General features: G+C 40.0%; 1 protein-coding gene and 1 non-coding gene across 6 annotated transcripts in view; both read right to left on the reverse strand.

Moving 5' to 3' along the window:
• The window catches only part of Atp9b (ATPase phospholipid transporting 9B (putative)), a 258118-nt gene that overhangs the window by 138641 nt on the left and 93750 nt on the right, over nucleotides 1-25727 (reverse strand). For 4 of the 5 annotated variants that reach the window (XM_076837215.1, XM_076837218.1, XM_076837214.1 and 1 more), the window contains exons 8-9: nucleotides 19321-19415; nucleotides 6566-6646 (exon numbers count right to left, since the gene is read on the reverse strand). In XM_076837215.1, coding sequence (XP_076693330.1) covers nucleotides 6566-6646; nucleotides 19321-19415 — 176 coding nt within the window. The remainder of the gene's footprint in view (nucleotides 1-6565; nucleotides 6647-19320; nucleotides 19416-25727) is intronic. The other variant, XM_076837216.1, reaches the window with a different exon arrangement.
• Nucleotides 18565-18667, reverse strand: LOC143383029 (U6 spliceosomal RNA). The gene has a single exon (XR_013089080.1). It is a non-coding gene; the product is annotated as a U6 spliceosomal RNA (small nuclear RNA).

The following is a 25727-nucleotide window of genomic DNA, read 5'->3' on the forward strand; positions in this document are numbered from 1 at the left end:
TTTAGAAATTCTCCAATTTTAGTTTATATTTCTCCTTCCATCCTCAAACTAATGGCCTATGATATTTAAACTTTGGGTGGAAGGACCATTTAACACCTGGGTTTTGTTACTGCTTTTATTGCATATGACCAAGAATGCAGTTTGTAACATTTTTACATTATGGAGCTAAGGTTTTCTTTGCCAAGAATATATGATCAAGTTTCTGTAACACTTTGTACATTGTTAAAAATAAATCACTAGGGAATAGAGTTCAATAAAAGTAACAAAAGGATTTATTATATTGCTTACCCATATTATCTTTTATACATTTTCTCACCAGACTACTGAATCGGAACTCAGGCATAAAGCCTATTATGCCCTCTATCATTTTCATAGTATCTGTCTTTCCTTATTCCATCTTGATTCTATTCTGTTGTACACCAAAATGGCAACTCCTGCTTCCTCTTTATTTATATTTACTTAGTATACTTAGTATATTTTCACATAATTTTTTGCATTAGCCTTTCTGATCCAATTAATTTTAGGTAAGAAAAAAAAAAAGAGTATGAACTGATCAACTGTTCCTTAATGTTTAAAGAAAACTTTTTTTAGATGTTGATGGACCTTTATTTTATTTATTTGTTTTTATGTGATGCTGAGGATCGAACTCAGTGCTTCACACATGCTGAACAAGTGCTCTACCACTGAGCCACAACCCTAGCCCTGTTTAAAAATTTTTTGGTAATTTTTTCTAAGGTTTTTACTCTTCAGCCATTACCTTTTGGCCAATGCTACAGTAATCCATCATGGTCCTTCCACCCACACCTATCTTCTTATGACTGAACTCATCAGTTTCAGGGAAGTCTCTCTCTCTTGACTCAGCCCTTCACTAATGAAGCAACCAGGGAGCTAACCTCACTCTCACCTGTATTTAATATTCTCAGACAAAACCTCCCCTATGTTCTCCATCTCATCTAACGTTTGCGTGAAGCAAAAGGGCTCCTGAACAATCCTCCCTCCCCCGATGCTACTGGTCTTTCTTCACACATCTGTTTATTTCTGAATGGTGCTTTATACATATACATGAAGGTGGAATTCATGGTGGTATAGTACACAAGTGCATAGTGCAGTTTTCTTAAACTCACTCCATATTTGTTCCTGTTCCTGCCCTCCCCCTTCCTTGCTCTCCTCCTTTTACTCAATGGAAACTCCCTGTATGACATCTGATCTACCAAACCATTTTTTCCTTGTATTCTGCTATAACATCAGCATGAGAGAAAACATTTGACCCTTGATTTTTCTGAATCTGGCTTATTTCACTTAGCATGATGTTCTCAAGTTCCATCCTTTTACTGACAAATGCCATATTTTCATTCTTCTTTATGACTGAGTAAAATTCCATTGCATATACATACCACATTTTTTAAATCCATTTATCTACTGATGGGAATCTGGCCTGATTACACAATTTGGTTATTGTGGATTGTTCTGCTATAAACACCGATGTAGCTCTAGCGCTATATTATGCTGATTTTAGGCATTTTGAATAAACACTAAGGTAGGAGAATTGAGTTATATACGGTGGTTCCATTCCTAGTTTTAGAGGAGTCTCCATCCTGCTTTCCAGAATGATTGTCCTAATGTGAAGTTCCACTAACACACCATAAGCGAACCTTTTCCTCTACATCCTCACCAGCATTATTATTTGTGTTCTTGATAACTGCCTCTCTGACTGGAGTGAGATGAACTCTTAGTGTAATTTTGATTTACATTTCCCTTTTTACTAGACATGTTGAACATTTTCTCATATATTGAGAAATATCTATTTAGTTCTTTTGTCCATATATTAATTGAGGTTATTTGATTTTGTGGTGTTAAGTTTTTTGAGTTGTTTATGTATTCTGGATATTAATTCCCTGTGTCAGAGAAGTAGCTGGCAAATATTTTCTCCCTTCTGCAGGCTTTTAATTTCATGCCATCCCACTTATTGATTCTTGGTTTTATTTCTTGAGCTTTAGGGTCTTGTTAAGGAAATCAGTGCTTGCAACAATATGATGGTGTGCTGACTGTATGGTTTCTTCTAGCAGTTGCAAGGTTTCCGGTCTAATTCTTAAAATGTTAGATTTACTTTGATTTGATTTTCCTACAAGGTAAGAGAGAAGAATCTAGTTTCATTTTTTTAATATGAATATGCAGTTTTCCCAACACTATTATTTTAAAAGGCTATCTTTCTTCAACATATTTTTGTACCTTTGTCACGTATCTCATGACTGTAGGAATGTGTGTTTGTCTTTGTGTCTTTTATTTTGTCCCACTACTCTTCAGTGATGCCAATACCGTACCTTTTTTTTTTTTAATTACGATAGCTCTGCTGTATCATTTTAAGTCAAGTATTCTGCTGCCTCCTGCATCATTCTTTTTTCTCAAGACTGCTCTGGTTATTATGGGTGTCAAACTTCCAAATGAATCTTAGGACTCCCCCCCCCACCATATCTGTGAAGAATATTGGTATTTTGAAGGGGACTACATTGAATCTGTATATTGCTTTTGATAGTACTGACATTTTGACAGTATTAACTCTACCTATCCAAGAACATGGGATGTCTTTCCATGTTCTTAGGGCTTTTTCAATTTTTTTCTTCAATGTCATATTATTTTCATCGTAGAGATACTTTATCTCCTTGGTTAGATTTATTCCCAAAAGATTGGTTATTTTTAATGTAATGGTTTTCCTGATTTCTTTCTCACCAGAAATCACTTTTGAAAGAAAAGCTATTAATTTATGAATCTTATATTCTGCTACTCTGCTGAATTCATCGTCTTATGGTAGAGCTTTCTGGTCTTTTGATACAAGATCATGCCATCATCAAATAAAGATAATTTGACTTCTTTTTCTACTTGAATCCCATTAATTTCCTTCGCTTTCCTGATTGCACTGGCTAGTTTCAAGAACTGTACTGAATAGGAGTGGTGAGAGTGGACAGCCTTTTCTGGTTCCCAATTTTAAAGGAAACCCTTTGTTTATCTGTTCAGTATGATAGCTTCAGGTTTGTCACATACAGACTTTATAACGTTGAGGTAGTTTCTCCAACATTTTTACCATGAATGAATGCTGAATTTGATCAAAGGCCTTTTCTGAACTTACTGATATGATCATATGATTCTTGTTCTTAATTCTATGTATGAGGTGAATTACATTTATTGATTCACGTATGTTGACACAACCTTGCATCCAGGAGATGAAACACACTTAACCATGGTATATTATCTTCCTAATGTGTTTTGTAACATAGTTTGCTAATATTTTATAAAGTATTTTTCTTCGATATTGATCAGGGATATTGGTCTATAGTTTTCTTTCCTTGATGTGCCTTTCTTTGGTTTTGGTATCAAGGTTATACTGGCTTCATAGAATATATTTGGGAAAGTTATGTCCCTTTTAATTTCATTGAATAATTTGAGAAACACTTGTGTTAGTTCTTATAAATGTGTAGAATTAAGCTGAGAATCCATATGGTCCTGGGCTTTCCTTTGTTGGAGAGCTTTGAATTGCTGATTCAATTTCATTATTTGATAGGTTCAATCCAGGCAGGTCATAGGTGTCTAGAAAATCTGTCAGTGTCTTCCAGATTTTTCAGTTTATTGTAGTGTGTTCTTTCAAAATAGTTTCTAATGATTCTCTGGATATCAAAAGTGCTTGGTGGTATCTCCTTTTTCATTTCTAATTTTGCTTATTTGAGTTGTCTCTTTTTGTTATACTAGGTAAGAGTTTATCCATCTTAAATCTTTTCAAAGAAGCAACTCTTTGTTGCATTGATCCTGTGCATTTTTATAGTTATTAATTTCATTAATATTGACTCTGATCTTAATAATTTCCTGCCTTCGTTGCAGGAATAATTTCACATTCATGTCAATGGATGTAAACTACCTCTATCAGTCCTGGAGGGTAGATGCCCTGACTGCATCTTCTCAACAGACTGGATGGGCTATTGAGTTCCCTTAGTTACCTGCTTCATTGATGATCAGTCTTCCCACTTATTAAATCTGGAGCCAAGGAACTGCTGGGAAGTGCACCTTTCCTCTAATCTACCATCTTCCTCCACATTTTCCATTCCTGAGTTTTCTGTTTGTCTTCTGTGGGGTTTCTCTGGCGGTATTGGGGACAGAACCCAGGATCTTGCACACGGGAGGCAACCACTCTACCTCTGAGCTGCGTCTCCTGGGTTTTTAAAATTGTATGCTTAGATAGACTGAGGTACCCATGCTGGCCTCGTACTAGCAATCCTCCTGCCTTGGCCTCTCAAATCGTTTGGATTGTAAGCATGCGTCAACATCTCTATAATTCTGGAGCTTTGTTAATTCTCAACTTACAGTACTCTTTCCTGTCCACAATTGTTTGGTTAGCAGCTTTTAGATGAGATTCACTGCCCTGTCAAGAGTTCTTCTGCTTTAAGGATCTTCCTTTGCTGGATTTTGGAGGATTTTTATTAACCAAAAAGGTTTGAATTCCACTCTATCTTGAACTTTAATTGGTATGCTGGACCTTCATTGGTAATGAGTCTGGCTTTCTTGAGCCTTCTATAACAGGGGAGGTACTCCAGTTAGAGAAACCTGCTCTCAGTTCAAGCAAGCCTTCTGTCCCATGGTGTTGTTCCACATCTTCAGTGAATCACAGGGACATGTTTTAGGATGGTGTGGGGCTGACTCTAAGTGGCATTATCCTGTTTCCAAAAGGCCAATTTCATGCTTTTCTTCTTCACCATGCATCTTAGAGGCACCAGCACTTTATGGGTAGCCCTTTCGCACCCCAGATTTTCCAAATGGGACCTTATGACTTGCACTTTTTCCAAAAGTGCCCTCATCTTCAGGCAGTGGCAATCACCAAATCCATACTCAGGGGCATCGTGCCATACAGAAATCCTGCCTCTTCTGAAATCAGAAGCTCAATGATAACAGTGTTCTGGAACAATCTCCCTCCTTTGTAACATCTTGGCTCTGGAGCAGACACGCTATTTTTTGTTATACTCCCTGACACTTGCAAGAAGCTGAAGCATGTGGTATTTTATATAATATTTTATGCAGCACACATGAGTTGCAGGTGCAGAAGACTCTATTTGTCATGGGAGTTGGCCTGTGGTACTGGATGGCTCCACTATCTTATGGACATAAAAAGTTTTAAAGGAATATTTTAAAGCTGCCTAGTATTACCATTTCTCTTCTAACCTGAAGATCCTTCCGGTGGAGCTCACCAACTTTCCACCCAGGCTTCCCACAAATGGTACACTCTCCCCACTTCTGAACTGTCTGCTCTTGCTGTCAGCCCTTGCTTTTAGCCCTTGTCACAAGGCCTAAAACATATATCCAGCTTTTCAGAAGTCATAAACAATACAGACCAGCATGAAGAGGAGGACGAGCAAAGCAAAGGAGGACAGTGCACCACGCTCCCAGTTCTTAACTGTAGGGACACTCATCTCTTCTGATTTGTTGCTTTCCAGCATCTTTCTCATACGCTCAATTTTCTTTTAAAAGTGTGTGCTTTCTTTTCTTTTCTTTTTTTTTTTAAGAGAGCGAGCGAGAGAGAGAGAGAGAGAGATGACAGAGAGAGAGAATTTTAATAGTTTTCGGCGGACACAACATCTTTGTACATGGTGCTGAGGTTCGAACCCAGGCTGCACGCATGCCAGGCGAACGCGCTACCGCTTGAGCCACATCCCCAGCCCGAAAAGTGTGTGCTTTCTTCACAGTAAATATTTTCGTACAAGTCCAAAAAGATCTCCGCGTACTTCAGAACTGGTGCTCTGATCCTGTTGACCTGGACAAGCTTGTTCCCTGTGTCCATGTTCCAAGAGCATCTTGTGCAGACCTATCTAAAAAAGCACAACGGGCAGCTGCAGAGCAATGCTCATCCCCAGTCTCTGACAGCATCACGGTGTCCTCATTTTGCATCCACACAGCTGTTCATCAACTGTCACATACTATGAGCTCCTTAAGTGCTTCTGAAATGATGATGATTACTTGCTGAGCCTCGTCATGTCTGATCAAGACTGAAACAAAGGTGACTGAGCCAATAAAAATCTTTTATATGCTGTGAAAATCAGTAACCGTAAGTCCTTCAAACCCCAGCAGTCAGGGGAAAGAGGACTTAAAGATTTACCAACACTGTATTTTGAAATAAAATAAAAGTTGAATAAAATACTCTTATGAATGTAAAGAAAGACACATCTGCATACACACATATCCACACATACATATGTACTTATCTGAAAAACAGAAATCTAGATATTATGTGGCTACCCTAATTAACTCAAAGAGTTAAATTATACCATCTTACTGACTCATATTTTAGAGAAGAAGGATGTTATCTACACTAATATGCTAAAAATATTAGAAAACTGTACTGAACATATCCCATAGACATTTAATGACATGGGAACATCTAAGAACCTGACAATTCTCCAAACTTTCCCTCTCTAGTTCACAGCTTTCATGTGAATTTACTCTTCATCGAATTACTCTCTCAAAAGGAAGATCTACTACCTTTAACTTATACAAATAATATTTGTACTGAACAAAAGATTCAACTTACCCTGGTAAAGGTTCCTTCAAAACTATGAATATCCAGTTGGGGCTTCTGAGCATAAACATAAGCCCTGATAGAAAAAAGGTCCTGGAATACAGAACATGTGTATTAATTTCAATGTTATAATTAAATAAAATGACATGGAAAATTTTCATTTGCTAATTAAAATCTTCCTTATGCTCTGTGCTACAAGTGATTCTTAGATCCTGTTTGCCAGCACTCTGAATTAGGATGGAAGGTAACAACAAAGCAGTGCTAAAGCTCAACAGAAACGGTCACTTGTCTTCCCTCCGAGAAATGCAGTGTGTATCAGAACCACCTGGGAGAAGCTGGCAAAGCACACATTGCCTGGGGCTGTTCACAGGATTTCAATCTCAAGGTAGAGCCTGAAGGCACAACAGTACCCCACAATTCCACCTCATCCTTGGCTCACTGTTCCTGAAGGACAGGCCTGACAGCATGGAAGCCCTTTTGCCCAGGGAACACGAGCTGGGAAATCAAGAGGAAGGACAGATTCACAGTCAGTCCTAGACATGGAAAAGTATAGACTTCAGACTCCTCTGTGATGCCACAATTTTGGAACCAGCACCAATGCCCAGGGCTCATTCTCTAAGGGATAACATCTGAAGTTAAGCTGCTTGTGGTCAGTCTATGCCCCTGCTATGGAGGACAACTGCACAAAAAAATCTGTTCCCACCCAGAGCTGTACATCAGGCAGGCACACAATCTCGAAGCCTTGGGAGGGTCCCATTCTTTCCTGTGACTGGAGACGCCTCCCCAGGGGTGTTTCCATGCTGTGTAGTGTGCTCTCTCTGTTCCAACAGCTGCAGCTCACAGCAGATGTCTAAGAACCTGAGTCCACTCCCCTCACCTCTTACTGCAAGCACACCTTAGAATCATCTTTTCTAGGCTTCTCCCCAACAGATGATTAGGACAAAAGATGGTATTACACAGTCATTCTCAAAATGATTGAAAATTAATAATTCCTCTTGAGAAACTGTTAAGCATGATATGTCTTTATGGTTAAGCTGTATAAAAAAAAATGTTTTCCTTTTTCTAAAAAAGACTGTGTCCCTCTTGAATACAATCCCAGGTAAAAGGTCTGGGGAAGCATAGGAGACGTTAAAGTCAAGATGGTCAAATGAAATACCACAACTTTGTCTTTTTTGTTCTTTAATATTTAAGTTTTTAGTTGTAGGTGGACACAATACCTTTATTTTATTTGTATGTGGTGCTGAGGATTGAACCCAGTACCTCACACATGCTAGGTGAGCACTCTTCCTCTGAGCCACAACCCAAACCCTATATGACAACTTTGTGTCAATAAAACTCCAACACCTAGGAATGTAGAGGTAGGGAGAGGACAAGGGGCTGGAAGGACCTTAGATCTCAAAACTGTCTGGAAGCTTCCCCTCTTGCTGCCTTGGCAAGCTTCTGCAAGTGGGTAAGCTCCAATGGGCCATAGAGCCTACAGTCCTACGTGACAGTATAGAACTCAGATGAGTTCTGTGGCAGGTAGACCAGCTTTGTTTAACTGGCCACAGGGAGCAGCATCTTGAGGAAACTGAGTACACTGCCAGTGGGGTGGGTGTTGTGTGGGAGACTTCACATAGCCTCCTGAGGGGCCTGGTCCTCAGAAGGACCTGCATGCAAGTTGTGTTCAGGGAACAAAGGTTCAAGAGAAAGGCTCTCCACCCCTGAACTGTTCTGCAAGCAATCTGACTTCCTTCTGGTATTCCAGACTCATGGTGTGTGCCTCTGTGGATGGCCCTTGATAAGGGGCTGAGCGATGAGTCTCTGTAGCTCCCCAATAGGCGGCACTGCATACGCTGGTCACATGAACTCGTGAATGGGTCGAATGCCTGCTTTCCTCAACATGTCCCTTGTTGGATGTACTCAGTACCCCTGCAATACCTCACAGCCATGTGGGGGATAACTCTACCTGGTTTCTGAGAGTCCTAACGAATCATCAGAGCTAGGAGTGGTTTTGATGATCCTTGATACAAAGATCTTGCCATTTTTATAAATTTGATTTCCTTTCTGAGTATGAGTGAAAAACCAGAGTTTGGAGAATAGGGTGACTAAAGCATCTGAAAAATAAGGGTAAACCAAAGTCTGGGAGAAAGAAGCACCTCATAGAGGGGCCTGAAAATCTGTTTATAATCTTAATCTGACCCCTAAACAAATCATGCACAGTCCAAGTTCCAAGCAGCCCAGCTAAGGAAAAGAAGCGAACAAGGGCCTCAGCCAAGCTAACCACAGTTAAACCTAACTCCAACACTCTTCAGAAGAACCCAATAGAATCCTGTGTCTCTATGATGTATCATTACTAAAGCTGAAGATACAATTCAAATTTCCAGACACATAAAGAAGCAAAACCATAAAACTTAGCCAAAGAAAGAATGCAATGGGTGAAGACCAGTCCCGACTGAGCATGAAAACCAAGAGATGAGAATTCTAAAGTAGCTTTCTAATACTTCAGACTCGTAAAATATACTCCTAAAGAAAAATCACTGCAGAGAAAGAAAGAAAAGGGAAAAGGAAAACTACCTGAAGAAACAATGACCCAGAATATTCCAAATCTGCTGACTGTCCAAAATGTAGATTCAAGATAAAAAAAAAAAAAAAAATTAAAACTATCAAATTACTACAAAGACAAAGACATATGGGGAGTGAAATCCTAAAACACCTAGAAAAAAAGACAAAATATCACTGACTTTTTACTACAAATAATCAAGGCAGAAGACAACAAAACAAACTACTTAAAGTAGGAATATGGGGAGAGGTCAACCCAGAATTCAAAGCCAGCAAAAGACCCTTGAAGAACATAGAAGAAATAAAGACATTTTCAAAGGACTTAAATGAGAACTAATTTCAGTGGCTATCCACGAGCTATATGTACACTGACAGAAGTTCTTCACCCTGAGGGAATGACAACTGTTCATACAAACATCAAAAGAAAAATCCCATTTTTTCACCTAATTTCTTAAAAATATTCAATTAAAAGCTAAAGTGGAAAAAGCAATGAAAGAAGACATGAGAGACCAAAGTTGCCCAATGGGGAGGAGGGCAAGGAGAGGATCAATCAAGAAAGGAAAGATGGGAATTATTGATTAGTCAAGGTCTCTGAAAAGTGTGCCAGACAGGATCAGCACAAAGCTTTGGAAGATTCACCTTTAGACAGGAACAGGAATCATCCTTCGTTATCAGATTAGGCAAAGGAGGAAGAGAGGCAACAGGCTTTACTGGCCACAAACTGCAGAAACTTCTGCTTGATGGAACCCTTTTCTGCACAGGCAAGACCATGTGTTGAATGACAAGTGAGATGAGAAATGAAGAGGAGCCAAGTTTGAGAATGCTGTCACTGACAGGAGAAACCACAGTTACCTAGGACACATGCAGAGAGGTAAAGGTCTCTTGGGAGGACACCAATGCTGGTCATCATAAAGCTGTTTTCCACTCTGGCCTACATTCTGAGTAATGCAGACAATGCATTTTCCATTCTTATTTAACTTTTTAATTGCAGCAGTGGTGTTTATTTCTAAGAGGTCTTATTTTTCACTTTTTCTTTTCTCATAGCTTCTATTTTGTTTAAACTGTAAGAAACTCTCAAATTTCTTCAGAGATATTAGACAACTGAAATTCACTGTCTTCAGTTCCTGGAGAGCTAATCCTCTGGGCTGCTTTCAGTTTGGACTGGTCTTTCCCCTTCCTGTGGATTCTACACATGCATTCCAACTATCTCCGCAGAAGGCGGAGGCAGAATGGCTGGTGGGCTTCCTCATGCTGCCCACACAGGCACCTGTATGCTGTCTGAAACTTTCATATTGTCTTTCATTTCTAGATGACATATTGACTTCTGCTGTTCATGTTTCATTAACTTCCCACTTTCAGTGAGATGGAACATATAAATTTATGAACTGCTAAACTTTTACTCAAAGAACAAGAGCATAGTAACTGATACTAATTAAAAAAAAAAAAAAGGCTAAAAAGAATATCCTGTTCTCGTGCCAGTAAAATCCTCTAAGAGAACTAACTGAATAGTTGTAGGCTACTCAATTCAATAAGCAGCATAAGAAATCAGAGACACTCGGGCTCAGCGGTAGAGCACACACCCAGCATGTGTAAGGCCCTGGGTTCAATCCTCAGCACCACATAAAAATACCTAAATAAAATTAAGATATTAAAAAAAGAAAAGAAAAAAGAAATCAGAGACACTCAACAGAAAGCCAAATTAAAAAGTGGAATGGCAGAAGTTATCTTCCATCTTCCATCTTGCTTCTCTTCTCCTTTTAAAACTAACTTCCAAGCCACAGACAGGTGGCTTCCCAATATATTTCTCAGCATTCTCTACGGGAGGATGTGAAAGTGTGGCTGATTCTTGCCAAGCAGCATGACAAGCAGTAATGTAGTCCATCTACCTTCCTTACCCTCTGTTGCTGGCCACTGTACAATCAAGAGCTGCTGAGACCTCTTGTGGGAAGTCACCTGACAAAAAAACAAAACTACCCCCACTAGCCTTGGTCTACTATTTTTCGGCCACCAAATGAAGGAGAAAAGGTTCTCTCTAGACTTGGGGTATATCAGTTGAGTTTCATTTTTCAAATCAGAAGCATTCTGAATTTAATAGCAAAAGGGATCTCATACAGAACAATATCAGAGAAAGGGAAGAAATTCATGACTAAACCTCCAAAAATACTCTCAGAATGTTAATGAAACAACTCTCCAGGGAAATACCACTATATGAATCAAAGAAGTTGACCACTGCCCAAATGGTAGAGGAGCAGCAGTAGCTTAGGGCGCACAAGGGCATCTGCCAGCAAACACCACAGGAAGAAGACAGCTCTTCTTCTCCTGCCTTCCAAACTCCTGTGAGCACAGTCAACCATGAAAACTGATTTCCATACCTTCCAGGCCTCCAGGATACAGGAGGCTAGTCCTCAAGTTCCCAGGGAACACAGGCTGGATGGTAAATGGAGTGAAGCAGACTCTATAGCTTAGATGACATAGGAACTGACATAATTTATGCTCAGGTTAATTAAGCCAAGGTGGTTTAATAAAGAAGAAATATATGGTATAATAACTTGAACTTGTGAAAATACTATCCAGAATATTTAATAAGAAGCCAAAAGAATGTGGATAAGGTAACTCTCAGAATCATTCTTCACTTAATATCACAGTGATTTCAAAACATGAAACTTTCATCCCACACCCTACCTTGTGATACAGGAAAATAAAAAGCAAGCCAGCAACCACCCTCATTTCTACATGCAGCGGACACTTACAAGAGCGCACTTCATCTGGTATATTAGACATCAAATGACTGAATAATGGCACAATAATGAGAACGTCATTCGAAGCTTTTCACGATAATTTAAAAATCATTCTGAAGTTTTCAATAATGTAGGAAAGCCTCTGCTATTAGGTCAAGGGTAACATTTGTTCGCATTACTTAAAGGTCATTAAAATACATCCTTAATCATAACATGTGGTTCATTACAAATAAAATTGCCTTGCGTTCAATAAAACTAATTAAATGTAAATGGTATTGTTTACTGCTGTATGGATCTTTTGAAATAAATCAGCAAGTCATGATTTATTGAAAATTACTGGGGCCTCATGGTTGTTAATAAATTTGCTTGATCACAAAAGCCAGAAACATATTTTCCAAACGTCTATGGTGCCTGGCAACAAGATCAACAAATGGCATCTGAGCTGCGGGGCCTGCACACAGCTTTCACCAGGGCTTCCCGAGGGGTCAGCTCTAGCCTCACCAAAGACACTGGGATGGCAGTGGAACCAGCAGAGCCCACTATGGGCGGCCTGCCTCTGTTCTTAGGAAAAGCTTAATGTGTGCGGGCTTGCTGACTCTAGATGCCATGACTGCGTGCTCTGACGTGACACAACTGGCAATGCCAAACAGAATATCCCCAATCCATAACAGCAAAGACCTGGGAGTCAAGACAAGCAACAAACCAAACTGCCTTGCCAGTGTCCTTATCAAAAAGTTCAATATTTAAAATACCTAATTTTATGAAGCTACAAATTTCAACTGATTAATGAATTAGAATTCAGTTAGATTTTCTTTCTTTTTTTTTAAGCAAATATTCTTTTTGTTCATGGTCCTATCAAAATTTGAAATATTTAATAACCACATAGATGTTTCTCTCAAATGCTAAGTCATGCTCCCTACTGAAGTACAAGGGCCATGTCTTTAAAGTAGAATTATAATAGATGTATAAGCATCTAAATGATCTCAAATATATATTTACATGAGTATGTGTGACACTAATAAAAATGAGAAAGAGTATCCTTACCATATTTAATAGGATGTGATATGACTTTCCATAAAGATATTACCCAAAGTATAGATAATGGCACACTTAAGTTTTAAGTACTTCATTAGTGTATAATTTAAGTATAATATGCTACACACAAAGTATAAAATTGTGTGCTTTGATGTATACCTATGACCATCAAAACACCAAATAATGAAGAGAGCAAACATTTCCATCAGCCCACAAACAATTTTCGTCCACCTTTTAGCACTACCATCTACTATTCTTCTAGAATTTTCTATGAATACAATTACATTCTTGTTTGTTGGTCAATATTTGGCTTTTCTTTCAGGCACATTCAGATTTTTAATTCTGTACTCTTAGCAAAATTAAATCTATTACAAAAGTTATCGAGTAGTGTGGCCATTCCCAAGCACCCACCACCAGTGAACCCCAAGATTCTTGCAAGGAATTTCAGGGGAACACACAGAGGATGGGGCTATCACCCAAGAGTGACAGCAAATAAAATCTTCTTCGGTCTTCTAAAGATTTCTGTCTCCCTTTCTCTTTTAACCTGGGGAAGGCTGCCTGGGGATATTCACCAGAAAAATAAACAAAGGATACAAGGACCAACTATGTAGGCAGGGAACAGTAACACTAACCCAGAAAATAGCTCAAATAACATCACAATGTCAACAAGCTGTAAGATGCCCAATAAATTAATTAATTTTAACAAATATTGAGAGAATAACAAACCAGATATCTTAAGACTAAGATAGTGGTGCAGCTTTATTTTGCCACATTAAAAAAATGAAAAGCAAATGGAAGCTACTGGGAAGCAGGATACTGGTGAGCAAAAGCCAGGATGGGAGCCATGGGCAAAGGAAACTCTGGTGGAGAAAGGCATGACTGCAGAGGGGAAAGTGGACTGACCGTAAGGAAGGCTTGACCTGGCCAGAGTGCTCACTGGGCAGCACAAACTGAGTGGCACAATGCAATTTCCTTCTCAGGGGTCCCTGCACACCCTGTAGAACTGCAGGGAGCACTTCAGAAACTGTGTTACTATGAAAGCTAATGACCAGCCTCTCACTTTTAGCCTCTACCTATGGAGAGATGTACAAGGCAGTTAAGATGACAAATGGGTACTGGTAGCCTTCTGGGCACAACACCAAACCTGAAAACATAGAGGAAAACATACCAACATTGTCCCAACTAAAAACAACACTTTTATAGGCAAAAGCTAATATAAGGTAGCAGTTAAGAAACAGATGGGGATGCTCCACCTGTAGCATGTACTAAGGCCACGGTATGTAGACAGCACAGGCACATTCAAACTGGATGGTTACAGTCAAACACTGCAGAACCATCTGAGAGCAATGGTAAATTGGTGGAAAAAACAACAGTTGTTCAATGAATAGTACTAGTGTAGCCGACTGAGGGGATTTGTGTTTTCTTAAAAAAGTATGAATTCTCACTTATAGCTGGTCTCAAAATAAATGTCTGTTGGATTAGAAATTCTGTATGAAAAACAGAAATCACTTAAAAAGTAATCATCTGAAATACAACAACGAGTGGAAATAGTCTAAGCATAAAATCAAAGGCAATAACCATTTTAAAATACTGGCAGGTTATATTATATAAACATGCTGAACTTTTATACGGTTTAAATACAATCTTGTAAAACTTATAAAACCTTACATGAAAGATAGACTTAAAACATAACGCTGAGAAAACACCCTACCTACAAACAGCAGCTGGGGCCACACCTGATGCACAGGTGTGTAGCTGTGTGGTGAGGAGGGAGCATCCTTCCAGGAAGAATGTGTGCAAAGGGCAGCCAATGCTATAGGCAAATGCTGAGGGCTTCTTCCATTTTATGACTAATGCATTATTTTTAATGCACAGTTTACTATTAGAGTCAGTAAAAATAAATAAACCCCTATTCTTTTTTGAAGGAATGCATCCTAAGGACTGAGGAGCTTCTAAGATAAACAGAGGGTACATACTAAGTCCTCTCCCAGAGAGAGGCTACCTGGTCAGCAAGTTCAGTCCTCCAGGCAGATGTATCCCTACTGACAAGCCAATCCTCAAGAAACCAATACCTATTTGCTTTAAATTTAGTTATCATCAGAAATGCCATGTAGCTTGTATAGTCCACAGGCACTTATTTCTCATTAAAAAATAATCAAGGACTTCTTCTATAAGCAATATTGAATTAACTGGTGTGAGACTTGCCTTCCCACTGAAAGCAACTAGAACAGTCACTTTCAGACACTGGACACAATGACCTCAAGAAACAAACACAGCCATGTATCCCACAGCAGCCCATTCCTATACTGGGGTGATTACACCCCACAGGGTGAGAGTAGCAGCTAGGCAGGGGAGACAGGCACCTTGAGCTCTGGAGACAGAGACCAGACCTAGGTAAACTGTGCTGGCATTTGCAGGTACTGGGAAGAAGCCAGGCAAACAAAGTTGCAGAAACCTGCTACCAATTGTCAACATGTACACACACAGGGTGGGATTACATCTGGCCACACCAAGCATTAACAGAGAGCTCCAAACTGCATCATCCCAGGGCAACAGAGCTGGGGAGAAACTGAGAGTCAAGAGGGGCTTGCGATTCAGTAGGTCCTGGGAGGATCCCAGAAGGACTGCATCCTGGGAGCAGGATAAAAAATCCAGTATCTACTCATAGCAAACCTCTCAGCAAATGAAACATCACAATAAAGGGACTCTGGTCCATCCTAACGAAGTTTAAGAACAAGACTTGAAAAGAGAAAGCCCATCTACAAGTTGCTAAAGTAAAAAAAAAAAATCAAAAATAAGAGGCTCTGAAGGAGGAAAAAAATCCCTAAAAATTTTATAATATCCAGCACCCAATTAAAAAATTATCAGACATGCAAAAAAATGCAGAAATGTGTGACCTATCACAAGAAGAAAGTTTTAAAAACAGAACGACAGAGAAATTGACAATACACAAATAAATTAAGTATTATAAGCTGCGGAAAAATCTGATTAGTTCCAAATCCATAAACAAAATTCACTTCATAATTAAAGAGTTTCCCAAAATGTAAACTCTTGGATCAAATGGTTTCAAAGGTGAATTTGTTCAACATATAAAAAAAGAAATAACACCAATCTTACATCAACCACTTGAAACATACGAGAGGCAAAATGACTCTCTAAATTGTTTTATGAAGCCAGCATACTCCTAGATATCAAACTAAAGACATTAAACAAAAACAATCCTGAGCAATATCCTTCCTGAACATAGACATAAAAAATTCTTAACAAAATGTCAAATGCTGCAATATGCATAAAGGACTCTCAGCAAGACAAAACAATGTTCGTCCCATTCTGCTGGTAGTGTAACAAGTGTAAAAACTGGTCCACAAAATTATTATTAATAATGGTGAAAAACCACATGCTCACCTCAATAGATACAGAAAAGCCTTTGAAAAATCCAGTACCTAATCATGGAAAACCTCTCAGCAAATGAGACTAGGAAAAACTTCCTCAACCTGATCAAGGTATCTATGAACGACTGACAATTATCCCTACACACAAGGGCTGAATGTGTCCCCCAAGATGAGATGGAACACAATAAGTGGTCTCTGCACTTTTCTCCCAACACTGACTCAGGTCAAATGTGATACTGCAAGTGACGAAACAGATGGCTGCTATACAGACTGGAACGCCAAAGTTAAAGATCTCCATTGCACAACCACCTACACAATACTTTCTAGGTGGGCAGACACTACACCAAAGAGGATACACAGATAGCAAACAGCATGTGAGGCAAAGCTCACAAAACAAGTCATCAGGGAAATGGAACTAAAATAGCAGAGACCTCATCACACAAAGTCATGAATAATAAGATCAAAATGGTGACAACACTGATATTGCTGAGGACAGATACTGGACCACTCTTCCACTCCTAATGGAGACAGTGAATGGTACTGCCATCATGAAAAACAGCTGGGCAATTACTCTGACATCCAGAAGCTGCTTGTGTACCTTCCCCCAAAACCCTTTGGGTGGGAAAGTGCCTCAATGCTGTACTGTGACTTCAAGGCATGGGAGCTGTCCTACTGTCCCCGACCACTGGGAAGATACAAGAGCCAACTGGTTGATGGGGGCAATGATAGCAAATCTGACTCCTATAATCTCTTCATCCACTGGTCTAGGAGAATCTGCCTTCTGTCATCATCAATCATAGAAAAGAAGAGCTGTGACAACTCAGAACACAGAGATTAATACCTGAAATATCCTACAGAATGTAAAGAAGCCATCACAGAGCACTGAGAATCAACAGACTACAAGAAATCATCTAGCTGGTATGCTACTGGCTTTAATGGAGAAATCCTGATCCAGAGCAGAAATTCAGGCAGTTTTCAAAACAAACTTCCAAACTGGGGAATGAGTGGGACTATAAAATATACAGAGACAAAATAAGAGACATATTTCTATATGTTTAAAATTGGGAAAATTAAAGGGAAGACACACACTTCCATATATCTGGTTTTACTGATTTGGAGGATTACAATATACATGAGCATACATGTACACTGCATGTTGGCAAGCACCAACATGAAATGGCAAAGGTAAGGGGCAAACAACCAAATGAGAAATACAGGAAGGATGTGATGGAAAATTCCAGTCTATTAGACTTCCTAGAAGTATAGATTTAAACAATGAGCTGTCAACGTTCTGTCAAAATAAAATTTTTTTCTTTCATGTTTATGTTAAATATTTTAAAAGATAATGTCTGGTAATCCATCTATCACTAGTTACTGAGTGTTTTGGTACAACTCCAACAGTTTAGAAAAACCAGAAGCCTGAAATTGTGGAACATTTTATCCCATAATTCTTGCTATCTGAGCAGCTATTTGGATGCTCTCCACATAAGATTTGCTACTTGGAGGCCCTCTTTTAGTGTCAATATATTTTAAAATAAATAAAGTAGAAGTTGCTTCCCTGGCTCCATGGAAGGGTGCTAGAGGAGGCTGGTCAGCTAAGAACGGACACTATCCACCTCAGGGTGAGAAAACTACAACTTGTTTTCCAAATCTAGCCTGGATTCACTCTGTATGGCAGTAGAGGCAAGCATATGTGGTATTTTTAAGTTGTCAAAAGAGAAAGAAGGAGAGGAGATGGTGATGGTGACTCTGAACAACACATTCTCATATGATGAAGAATACACAAAGGAATAAGAAACTTGTTGGGGCCCACTGGTTCTGAAAAAGCCACAGAACACAGAGGAATGACTTCTAATGTAGGGACTACCTGAAATAAACACTGTAGATGGAAGAAGCACGGCACCCCAGCCCCACATGTGCCACTTTCTAGTTTCCAGAAAGTGGAGCAGAGAGAGATTCGGTGGCTCCTGCTGTCCACAGCAGCTGCAAACCATTTGCAGCATAAGCAGTAAGTACTCCCATCCTGATGCAACTAAACGAAGGGCAGTGACAGAATCAGCAGTACCTAACCTTCTTTCCACAGCTGACAACAACTGTGTGGTCAAAGGTCACCCTAGACAATCTCAATCTTCCTTTACTCTCCATGGAATCATTGAATCACGAAAGACAAAGCTGCTCTCACTCAGATCAATACTAGATACAAGCTAACAGAAAACAAACATCAAATGACCACAAATAGGGTTTTTTCAAGAATGGAGGAAAAAAACAATACATGTATGCCAGTATAGAAGATTCTTTTTTTTTTTTAAATATGGGACACTTCACGAATTTGCGTATCATCCTTGTGCAGGAGCCATGCTAATCTTCTCTGTATTGTTCCGATTTTAGTATATGTGCTGCCGAAGCACGCACAGTTTAGAAGATTCTTGACATTTGTAAGAGCTGTTTTAGAGATCACTGGAAATAAACACCATCCATGACCTTGCTCTCTGACCCAACCTCTACCTTCTAAAGCGACATACAAATACTTGGTGGACTCAAGCTAGAGCCTTTCTCCTTTCCCTGGCTCAAGAGACACTGCAAAAATCACTTCGTTGTATCAGAGAGGTTTCTCCATGCTTCATTAGAAAAAGCTGCAGGTGACAGACTGGGCTCAAACGCTGATTAAACCAGGGTTGAGTCCTAGTCTCTCAAAGTAGTACCTTGAGTAGCTATTAGGGAGTAAGCTAGTTAGCAACAATGGACCTTCTGTGTCCCACCAAAGTCCTCAACTTTGAGATTATTTAATGAGAATGTAAAAAAGTAGAAAAAGAAAAAGGAAAGTCTAAAGTGTGAAGCCAAAAAAACATCCCCAACAATATAAAACAGGTTATGTGCTTAGAAACCTCAGGAAGTATTTTGGTTAGAAATAAGAAAACAACAAAACAAGTTCTCAATGTATTTTCATAGTGTATATAACTTATATGGCATGAACAGAAAGGTCCTTATTCCCTAGACATTCCCACTGAAGACAAAAGTGTACATGTATCCCCTTATTTGCACACATCTTGATGGTTCTCACCCCCAAGGCCGGCAGCCTTTGAGTGCAGCTCACAGCCACCTTCAGCTTCCAGTCTGTCTCGCCATCCAGCTGGTCCGTTCGAATGAAACATGAACCTTGGAAGTAGAGAAGAAAAAGTCACAACTCTCAAAATGTACTATAGAAGGTTATTCCTGAGCTAAAGTGCACAGATCCAGGCCAGAAGAGATACATCCTGAGAACAAAAACCTTCAAAGGCCTTCATTTTGTTTTTTTTTGTGTGTGTTATTTTAATGTTTTGTTTAGAGACAGGGAATCACTGGGTTACTTAGGCCTCACTAAGTTGCTGAGGTTGCCTTTGAACTCACAATCCTCCCATCTCAGCACCCCAAGCTGCTGGGATTATAGTCATGTACCACCATGCCAAGCCCATTCAATGTTTTTGATCACCTGATTTCTATTTGGTGTTTCTGCCTTTTAAGGTTTAATATTAACTACTATAGAGACTACAGGGGTCATTTCTACCTTTAATGTCTTTTGAGAGTGACAAAAAAATGAGACACACAAAAATCTCCAAGAGTGCATGATATTACCTTGCTAAAAAAATGTTACATTTACCACCACAGAACATATATTCAATAATAACAGCACAGCTAATGTGCTACGGGACACTCATAAACATATCTGATTTTTTTAATATATTCTTTTAGCTGTCAATGGACTATTATTATTATTTTACTTATTTATATGTTGTGCTGAGAATTGAACTCTCTCAAGCACGTGAGGAAATGCTGTGCCACTGAGCTACAGCCCCAGCCCCGCTATTTGATTTTTAATATCAAGTTACAAAATTCCACTGACCCTCCAAGACTGAGTTATATCATCCCATTTCTCAGAATGTACCCTGAAGACAGAACATGAAAAGCACAAAATGACAAACTCTCAGAACTATTCACTGCAATACTGTTTACAAAAACAAAAAGTTGGGGGCAAAAAGAAAACTAGCTGAATAAAGCAGAGCACAAGAGAAAAGAAAGGAAAACAAAGAAAGACCCCTACATACTGTTATCAAATCACTTCTAGGACACATGCTGACATGAAGGAAGTAAGAGAACATTATGTACAGAACACTAACTCACAGTAAGAGAAAGGGAGGAGAAAGGAGAATAAACGTGTATAAGTGTGTGAGTATCTGTGTTTGAGCTTTAGCGTGTGCATCCATGTACATCTGTACTGTGTATTTGTATCCGTGCATGTGTCTGAGTGTACATGTATCCCTTCATTTGCACACATCTGTGTGTAACTGTCTAGATGCATGTGTATCTGTGTATGTCTGTGCTTTGGTGTGTGTGGGTACACAGCTGTGGGTATGCACAAGTGCATCATATCTATATGGAAAAGAATGGACAGAAAGAGAAGCCAGACCTGACTACGTCTTACTTCATTCTGTTCACTTGGAAAGGATACATGCTTTACATAATTGTCTTACTTCATTCTGTTCACTTGGAAAGGATACATGCTTTACATAATTGAAAAATCAAATTACAACAAGCTTTACATGCCCCATGCCAATCTCTGTCCTTCCCTCCTTCTGGAAGGTGCCAGGGGCACCTGCTACTGCTGGCTGCACTGCAGAGTCCACCACCTACTTGCACGGGCTTGCCATTCTGGTATGTCACCAAATTCTCTTTTCACCTGCAGATCTCCTTCCCTGTTATTTCCTCTGCTGAAGGTCTAGATCTGCCCTGCACTGAATGCACAGTCACGGTCCCACACCAGAGGTGCAATGGGCAGTGTCCACTCTACAATGGCCCTACAGCCACTCATGCTCCATGCACAGACCCACTGTTACGCTATAGGGTGCAGGGCAAGACAGCCTTTTCATGTCCAGGTGGAGTGAAACCCAAGCAGAGAAGCTTCTACCCAGTGTATTAGGTTGGTCACCTAGTAGAACAGCTTCTTAAGTAAGGACTGGCTCATGGTTCTTCACCCTCGACATTCCAAGACAAGGAGTTGGTACTCTGCCACCCTCAGCTAGTGCTCCATGGGGGAGGCACATGGATGAGCTGCAGTATTAATGTTTCAATACAATGTGCTCATTATTACCATTACAGAATCTCAAATTGCCCCACACTGTCCATTGGGTACCTCTTTAGGTTCTTGCCTTAGTCCTGATGACATGAATCTATGAGACAGTCTCCTTCACAGTCTGGTACTGCAGAATACTACTAGGTTGAACATCATTTCTAGGTCTTTTTAGCGAACAAAAGCAAGAGAGGAAACTGTGTGTATATGTGTGTGCGTGTTTGTGTGTTGCACAAAGTACATCCTATGTACATCCTGTGTTCACACTGATCTCGCCAATCCAAAGTCCATGCTGTGGGGTTTCTCATGACCCCTTATCGCTTCCAGCTGCATCTCCCTTCTTCTGCATCAAGGACCCCGATTCTCAAGGACACAGAATGCAGAATGAGAATCCTACCAGGCCCCGTGGCTGCAGGTGGTCTATTCTTTGGGCTTTTACAGGGATAACTGGTAAGCTCATTCTGTGTTAAATGCTATGTGTAGATTACTGGTTTTATCTGGCAGTCTGATTTCTCTTTTGCGTATGTATGAATGACCTTTGTCATAAATAAACAAACAGTATTATGGAAGTCTATTGCCACACAATGATCCTCATGTTTAAATCTGTTAACATGTGACATAGAGCCACACATCACTGAACAACAGGAGTACCTTCTGAGAAATGCACCACTGGGCAATGTTGCTGGGTATACCAATGCAAACAGGTTACTTGATATGGCCTCTTGATGCAAACAAAGGATGTGGTGAGCACAAATCTGTATGAGCTTGCTGCTAGAGTAACACAGCATACTCATTTACAATAATCACTCTCTCTCTCTCTCTCTCTCTCTCTCTCTCTTTTCAACAAGTAGGAATACATTCTAAAGTAACAACAAAAAATACAGTACAGGAATATCTCAATGATTAACACAGTCATGCATTATCATTACCAAGCGCTAAGCATGTTCATAACTGACATGCCCTTCCAGAAGACTGGCAACACTGGTTTGTTCATACCAGCATCACTTCACTCACACACATGTACACTGCACTGCTTACAGCATTAAGACCCCCAAGACACCACTAGGCAATAAGAACATTTCAGCTGCACTAAAATCTCATGGGGTCACCCTCATACACATGGCCTGTGGTTGGCTGAGAAGTCCCACTTGATGCATGACTGCATGTTCATGTTTCTGAAACCATAGTCAGCACCACAACGTACCCATGACAGACAAAGAGTCCAGGTTTCCTTTGTGTTAACTCCTCCTCTCACCCCTCCTCTACTAGCTGCAGGAATCCAGCAATGACCCATGTGGTATTACAGCTCTGCCCCATTACAGGCAGGGTTTGAGAAGACACAAAGACTATGCTGCAAATAACCATCACCCAGGATCTCAGAACCTCATATAACAACTTGCAGTAATCGGACTGCACCCACTAGTGAGTGATATGTATCCTAAGGAAAAACTGCAGATACACTGTAATAGCTTTCAGTTGCCATTCCAGGAGTGCAATGTTGCACTACAACTTGGAGACTATCATGTACAAACCTCTGCACAGTATTCAGGTAGACTATATCCACTTGGTGCAGTTTCCATGGGGCCAATAAAGATAACTGTCCAGGCTAGATCCATGCCATGTGATCTTATTCAGCAACTGTCCCATGACTGCTGAAAACCTGTCAGGACACCAAAACTCTCCTCCTGCCAGTTATAAATGTATGGGAAAATGAAAGAAATAAAACTGGCATTTACAGAGTAGATGAGAACTGAAATAGCAAGAATGCCGGGAATGAGAGTCTTGACTCTGCTCTTAAGTTCTGTGGAAGCTCCCTGGGTACTTCTTGCTTCCTTCCACTTGCCACAAAACTCTAGAAGAAGCAGAGAGCGCCCTTCTGGGCTTTGGCCCAGTCCTACTCCTGGCTGAGGTGGGACTGGCCTAGAATGCTCATCCTGAAGCAAGAGTTCCATCCTGGTGAGACTACAGTGGGCATGTCTTACCTCAAGATATCTTCATCCTATTTGTTACCATGATTTCCCTTATTTATATCAAGAAGTTCATAATAATAAATTCCTGGGGCTGCAAACCATCAATCTGTCAGAAAGGCAGCAGTGTGAATTTTCTTATGGCCACCTTCTTTTTCTATCACTTTACACACTCTCAAGTGGCTTCCTTCAGAGCTCTGGAACGGCAGGACTTCCTGCAATTGTACACACCAAGACTCACTGTCACTTTCTACCACTTTTCTAGAATGTTTTCCCCTGTGTGTTTCCTGATAGACTTTAAAAAACTCAACTGAAGAAAACTGCAAGACGCCCAGTTACAGTGACAATAACAGGAACAAAAGGCCATATTACATAACAGGCTTTAAAAGTTGAAACAATGCCTCAACACATTGGCTGGAGTAATGAAGCTGTGCTTGATAGTAAAAGGCAAATTCACTTTGACAAGGCGGCAACGCAACCACATACTTTGCTGTCTACATGTGAGCTGCATAAAAGTGTGCAGAGACCAGTCACCAACAGACTCAACAAAGTGAAGGAGTTAAAGTGGTGATCACCAGTTAGTCACATGGTACCCAGGCTGTCTACAAAGTGATCTGTGGATGGAAGAGTCAAATATAAAATTTAAACTGCACCTAATTATTCAATTATTATATGTCACAGTAATGAAAACTTGGTATATATCATCAGGGAACTGGTGTTATTTGTCTTAACTTTCATAATGAAATTTGTAGACAAGGAAAATGTACAAAGCAAAACTTTCTACACAAAAAATACAAACTGAAGATGTAAAAACTTTGTGATCCTGAATCTGAACTGGAAATCATCAGTGCACCCTTGACAAATTATTCTTTCCAAAAAGAGAAATCAACCAGTTGCAGTGGCACAGACCCACAATTCCAGAAGCCCAAAAAGCTGGAAATAGGAGGTTCACGAATTCAAGGGCAACCTGGGAAACTTAGCAAGATCCTGTCTCAAAATTAAAAACAAAACAAAAAGGCTGGGGATGTGGCTCATTGGTAAAGTATCTCTAAGTCAATCACAAGTACCAAAAAGAGAAAGAAGAAAGAAACAGGAATCAAGCTCCTTCCAAAAAAAATACTCAGGAGGAATCAGAGCTGCTTGAGACCTGTGGTGGGGCAGGAGTGAGGAAGAAAGAGGCTGAGACAGTACCCTTCCATGCAGGAAGGCCTGTGGGCAGGCACCACTGTCAAAAGAGACCACGGAGGCCCTCAACATAGAAGAAAGGGACAATCTGACTGTGAGAAGCAGTCACGAGCTGTGCAGCATCAACATGTTCAAGTGCATGGGACATAAATCTACTAAAAAGTCTTTGCCTGCCTGTGTTAAGAACCCACCATGTTCTTTTGTTGTTGTTGTAAACTGATGAACCATAATTGTATATATTACAGGGAATAAAATGTTGTTATATGATTCATGAACACAATGTGAAATAGATAAAGCTATTCAACATATCTATTACCTCAAATACTTGTCATTTTCTATAGTAAGACCATTTGAAATTTACTCTCTTAGTTATTCTGAATTGTACAGCATACTATGACCAGCTAAAACAGATGTAAAAATAAGTAAATAAATAAATGAAAATTAAAAAGGCCTTATTCCTGTAGCGTTGGGCCATTGCCACCCCAGCCTTTGGTGGCCGCAATTGTCTCTGTGTCTGTGAGGTGGATGGACTGTTACAGATTCCATGCAGAACTGAAAACACGCAGCCTGTGTCTTTCTGTGCCTGGTTTATTTGCCTCAGCAGAACATCCTCCAAGTTCGTCAGGTTGCACAAGTGACAGGATGTGCCTCTTTCTAAAAGCTAGGCAGTGCACCACTGTGCACACATGCCAAGTCACCCACAGCACATCCTCTCCAACCACTTGATGCCTGTGGACACTGGCCAATGGCCCCATACATGGCTACTGTGAGTAGCCAGGATCACGGGCTTCCAGACATCCCTGCAACATAATGCCTTCAGCTTTCTTAGGTAAAAATCCATAATTGGAATTGCTGCAGTAAATGGAAATTCTATTTTTAGTTTTTCCAGCATATTGTTCTTCAAATAAGTAAATAAGGGGAGTATCGAAGATTTGTTTTGCCTTTCCTGAAATTTCAGAGTAATCAAAACAGTTGATAGGAACAAGTTCTAAAAGAATGTCAATTTCAAAGAGAAAGGGAAGGAGTTAACACTTGTCAACAAGGAAGGAACCAGTGGGTCTGGACAGAGCTCCCTGTGGCTGCTAACCCAGGAAAAAAAGGTGGGCCAGGGCATACCTGTCTACTCATCACCTCACTCCAAGAGGGCCATCTGAACATCATGCAGCTGGCATCACACCAGGACACACAGAGTAGCAGTGACACCGCATCCAT

The sequence above is a fragment of the Callospermophilus lateralis genome, chromosome 17 (assembly GCF_048772815.1).
Source record: "Callospermophilus lateralis isolate mCalLat2 chromosome 17, mCalLat2.hap1, whole genome shotgun sequence".
NCBI lineage: Eukaryota > Metazoa > Chordata > Mammalia > Rodentia > Sciuridae > Callospermophilus > Callospermophilus lateralis.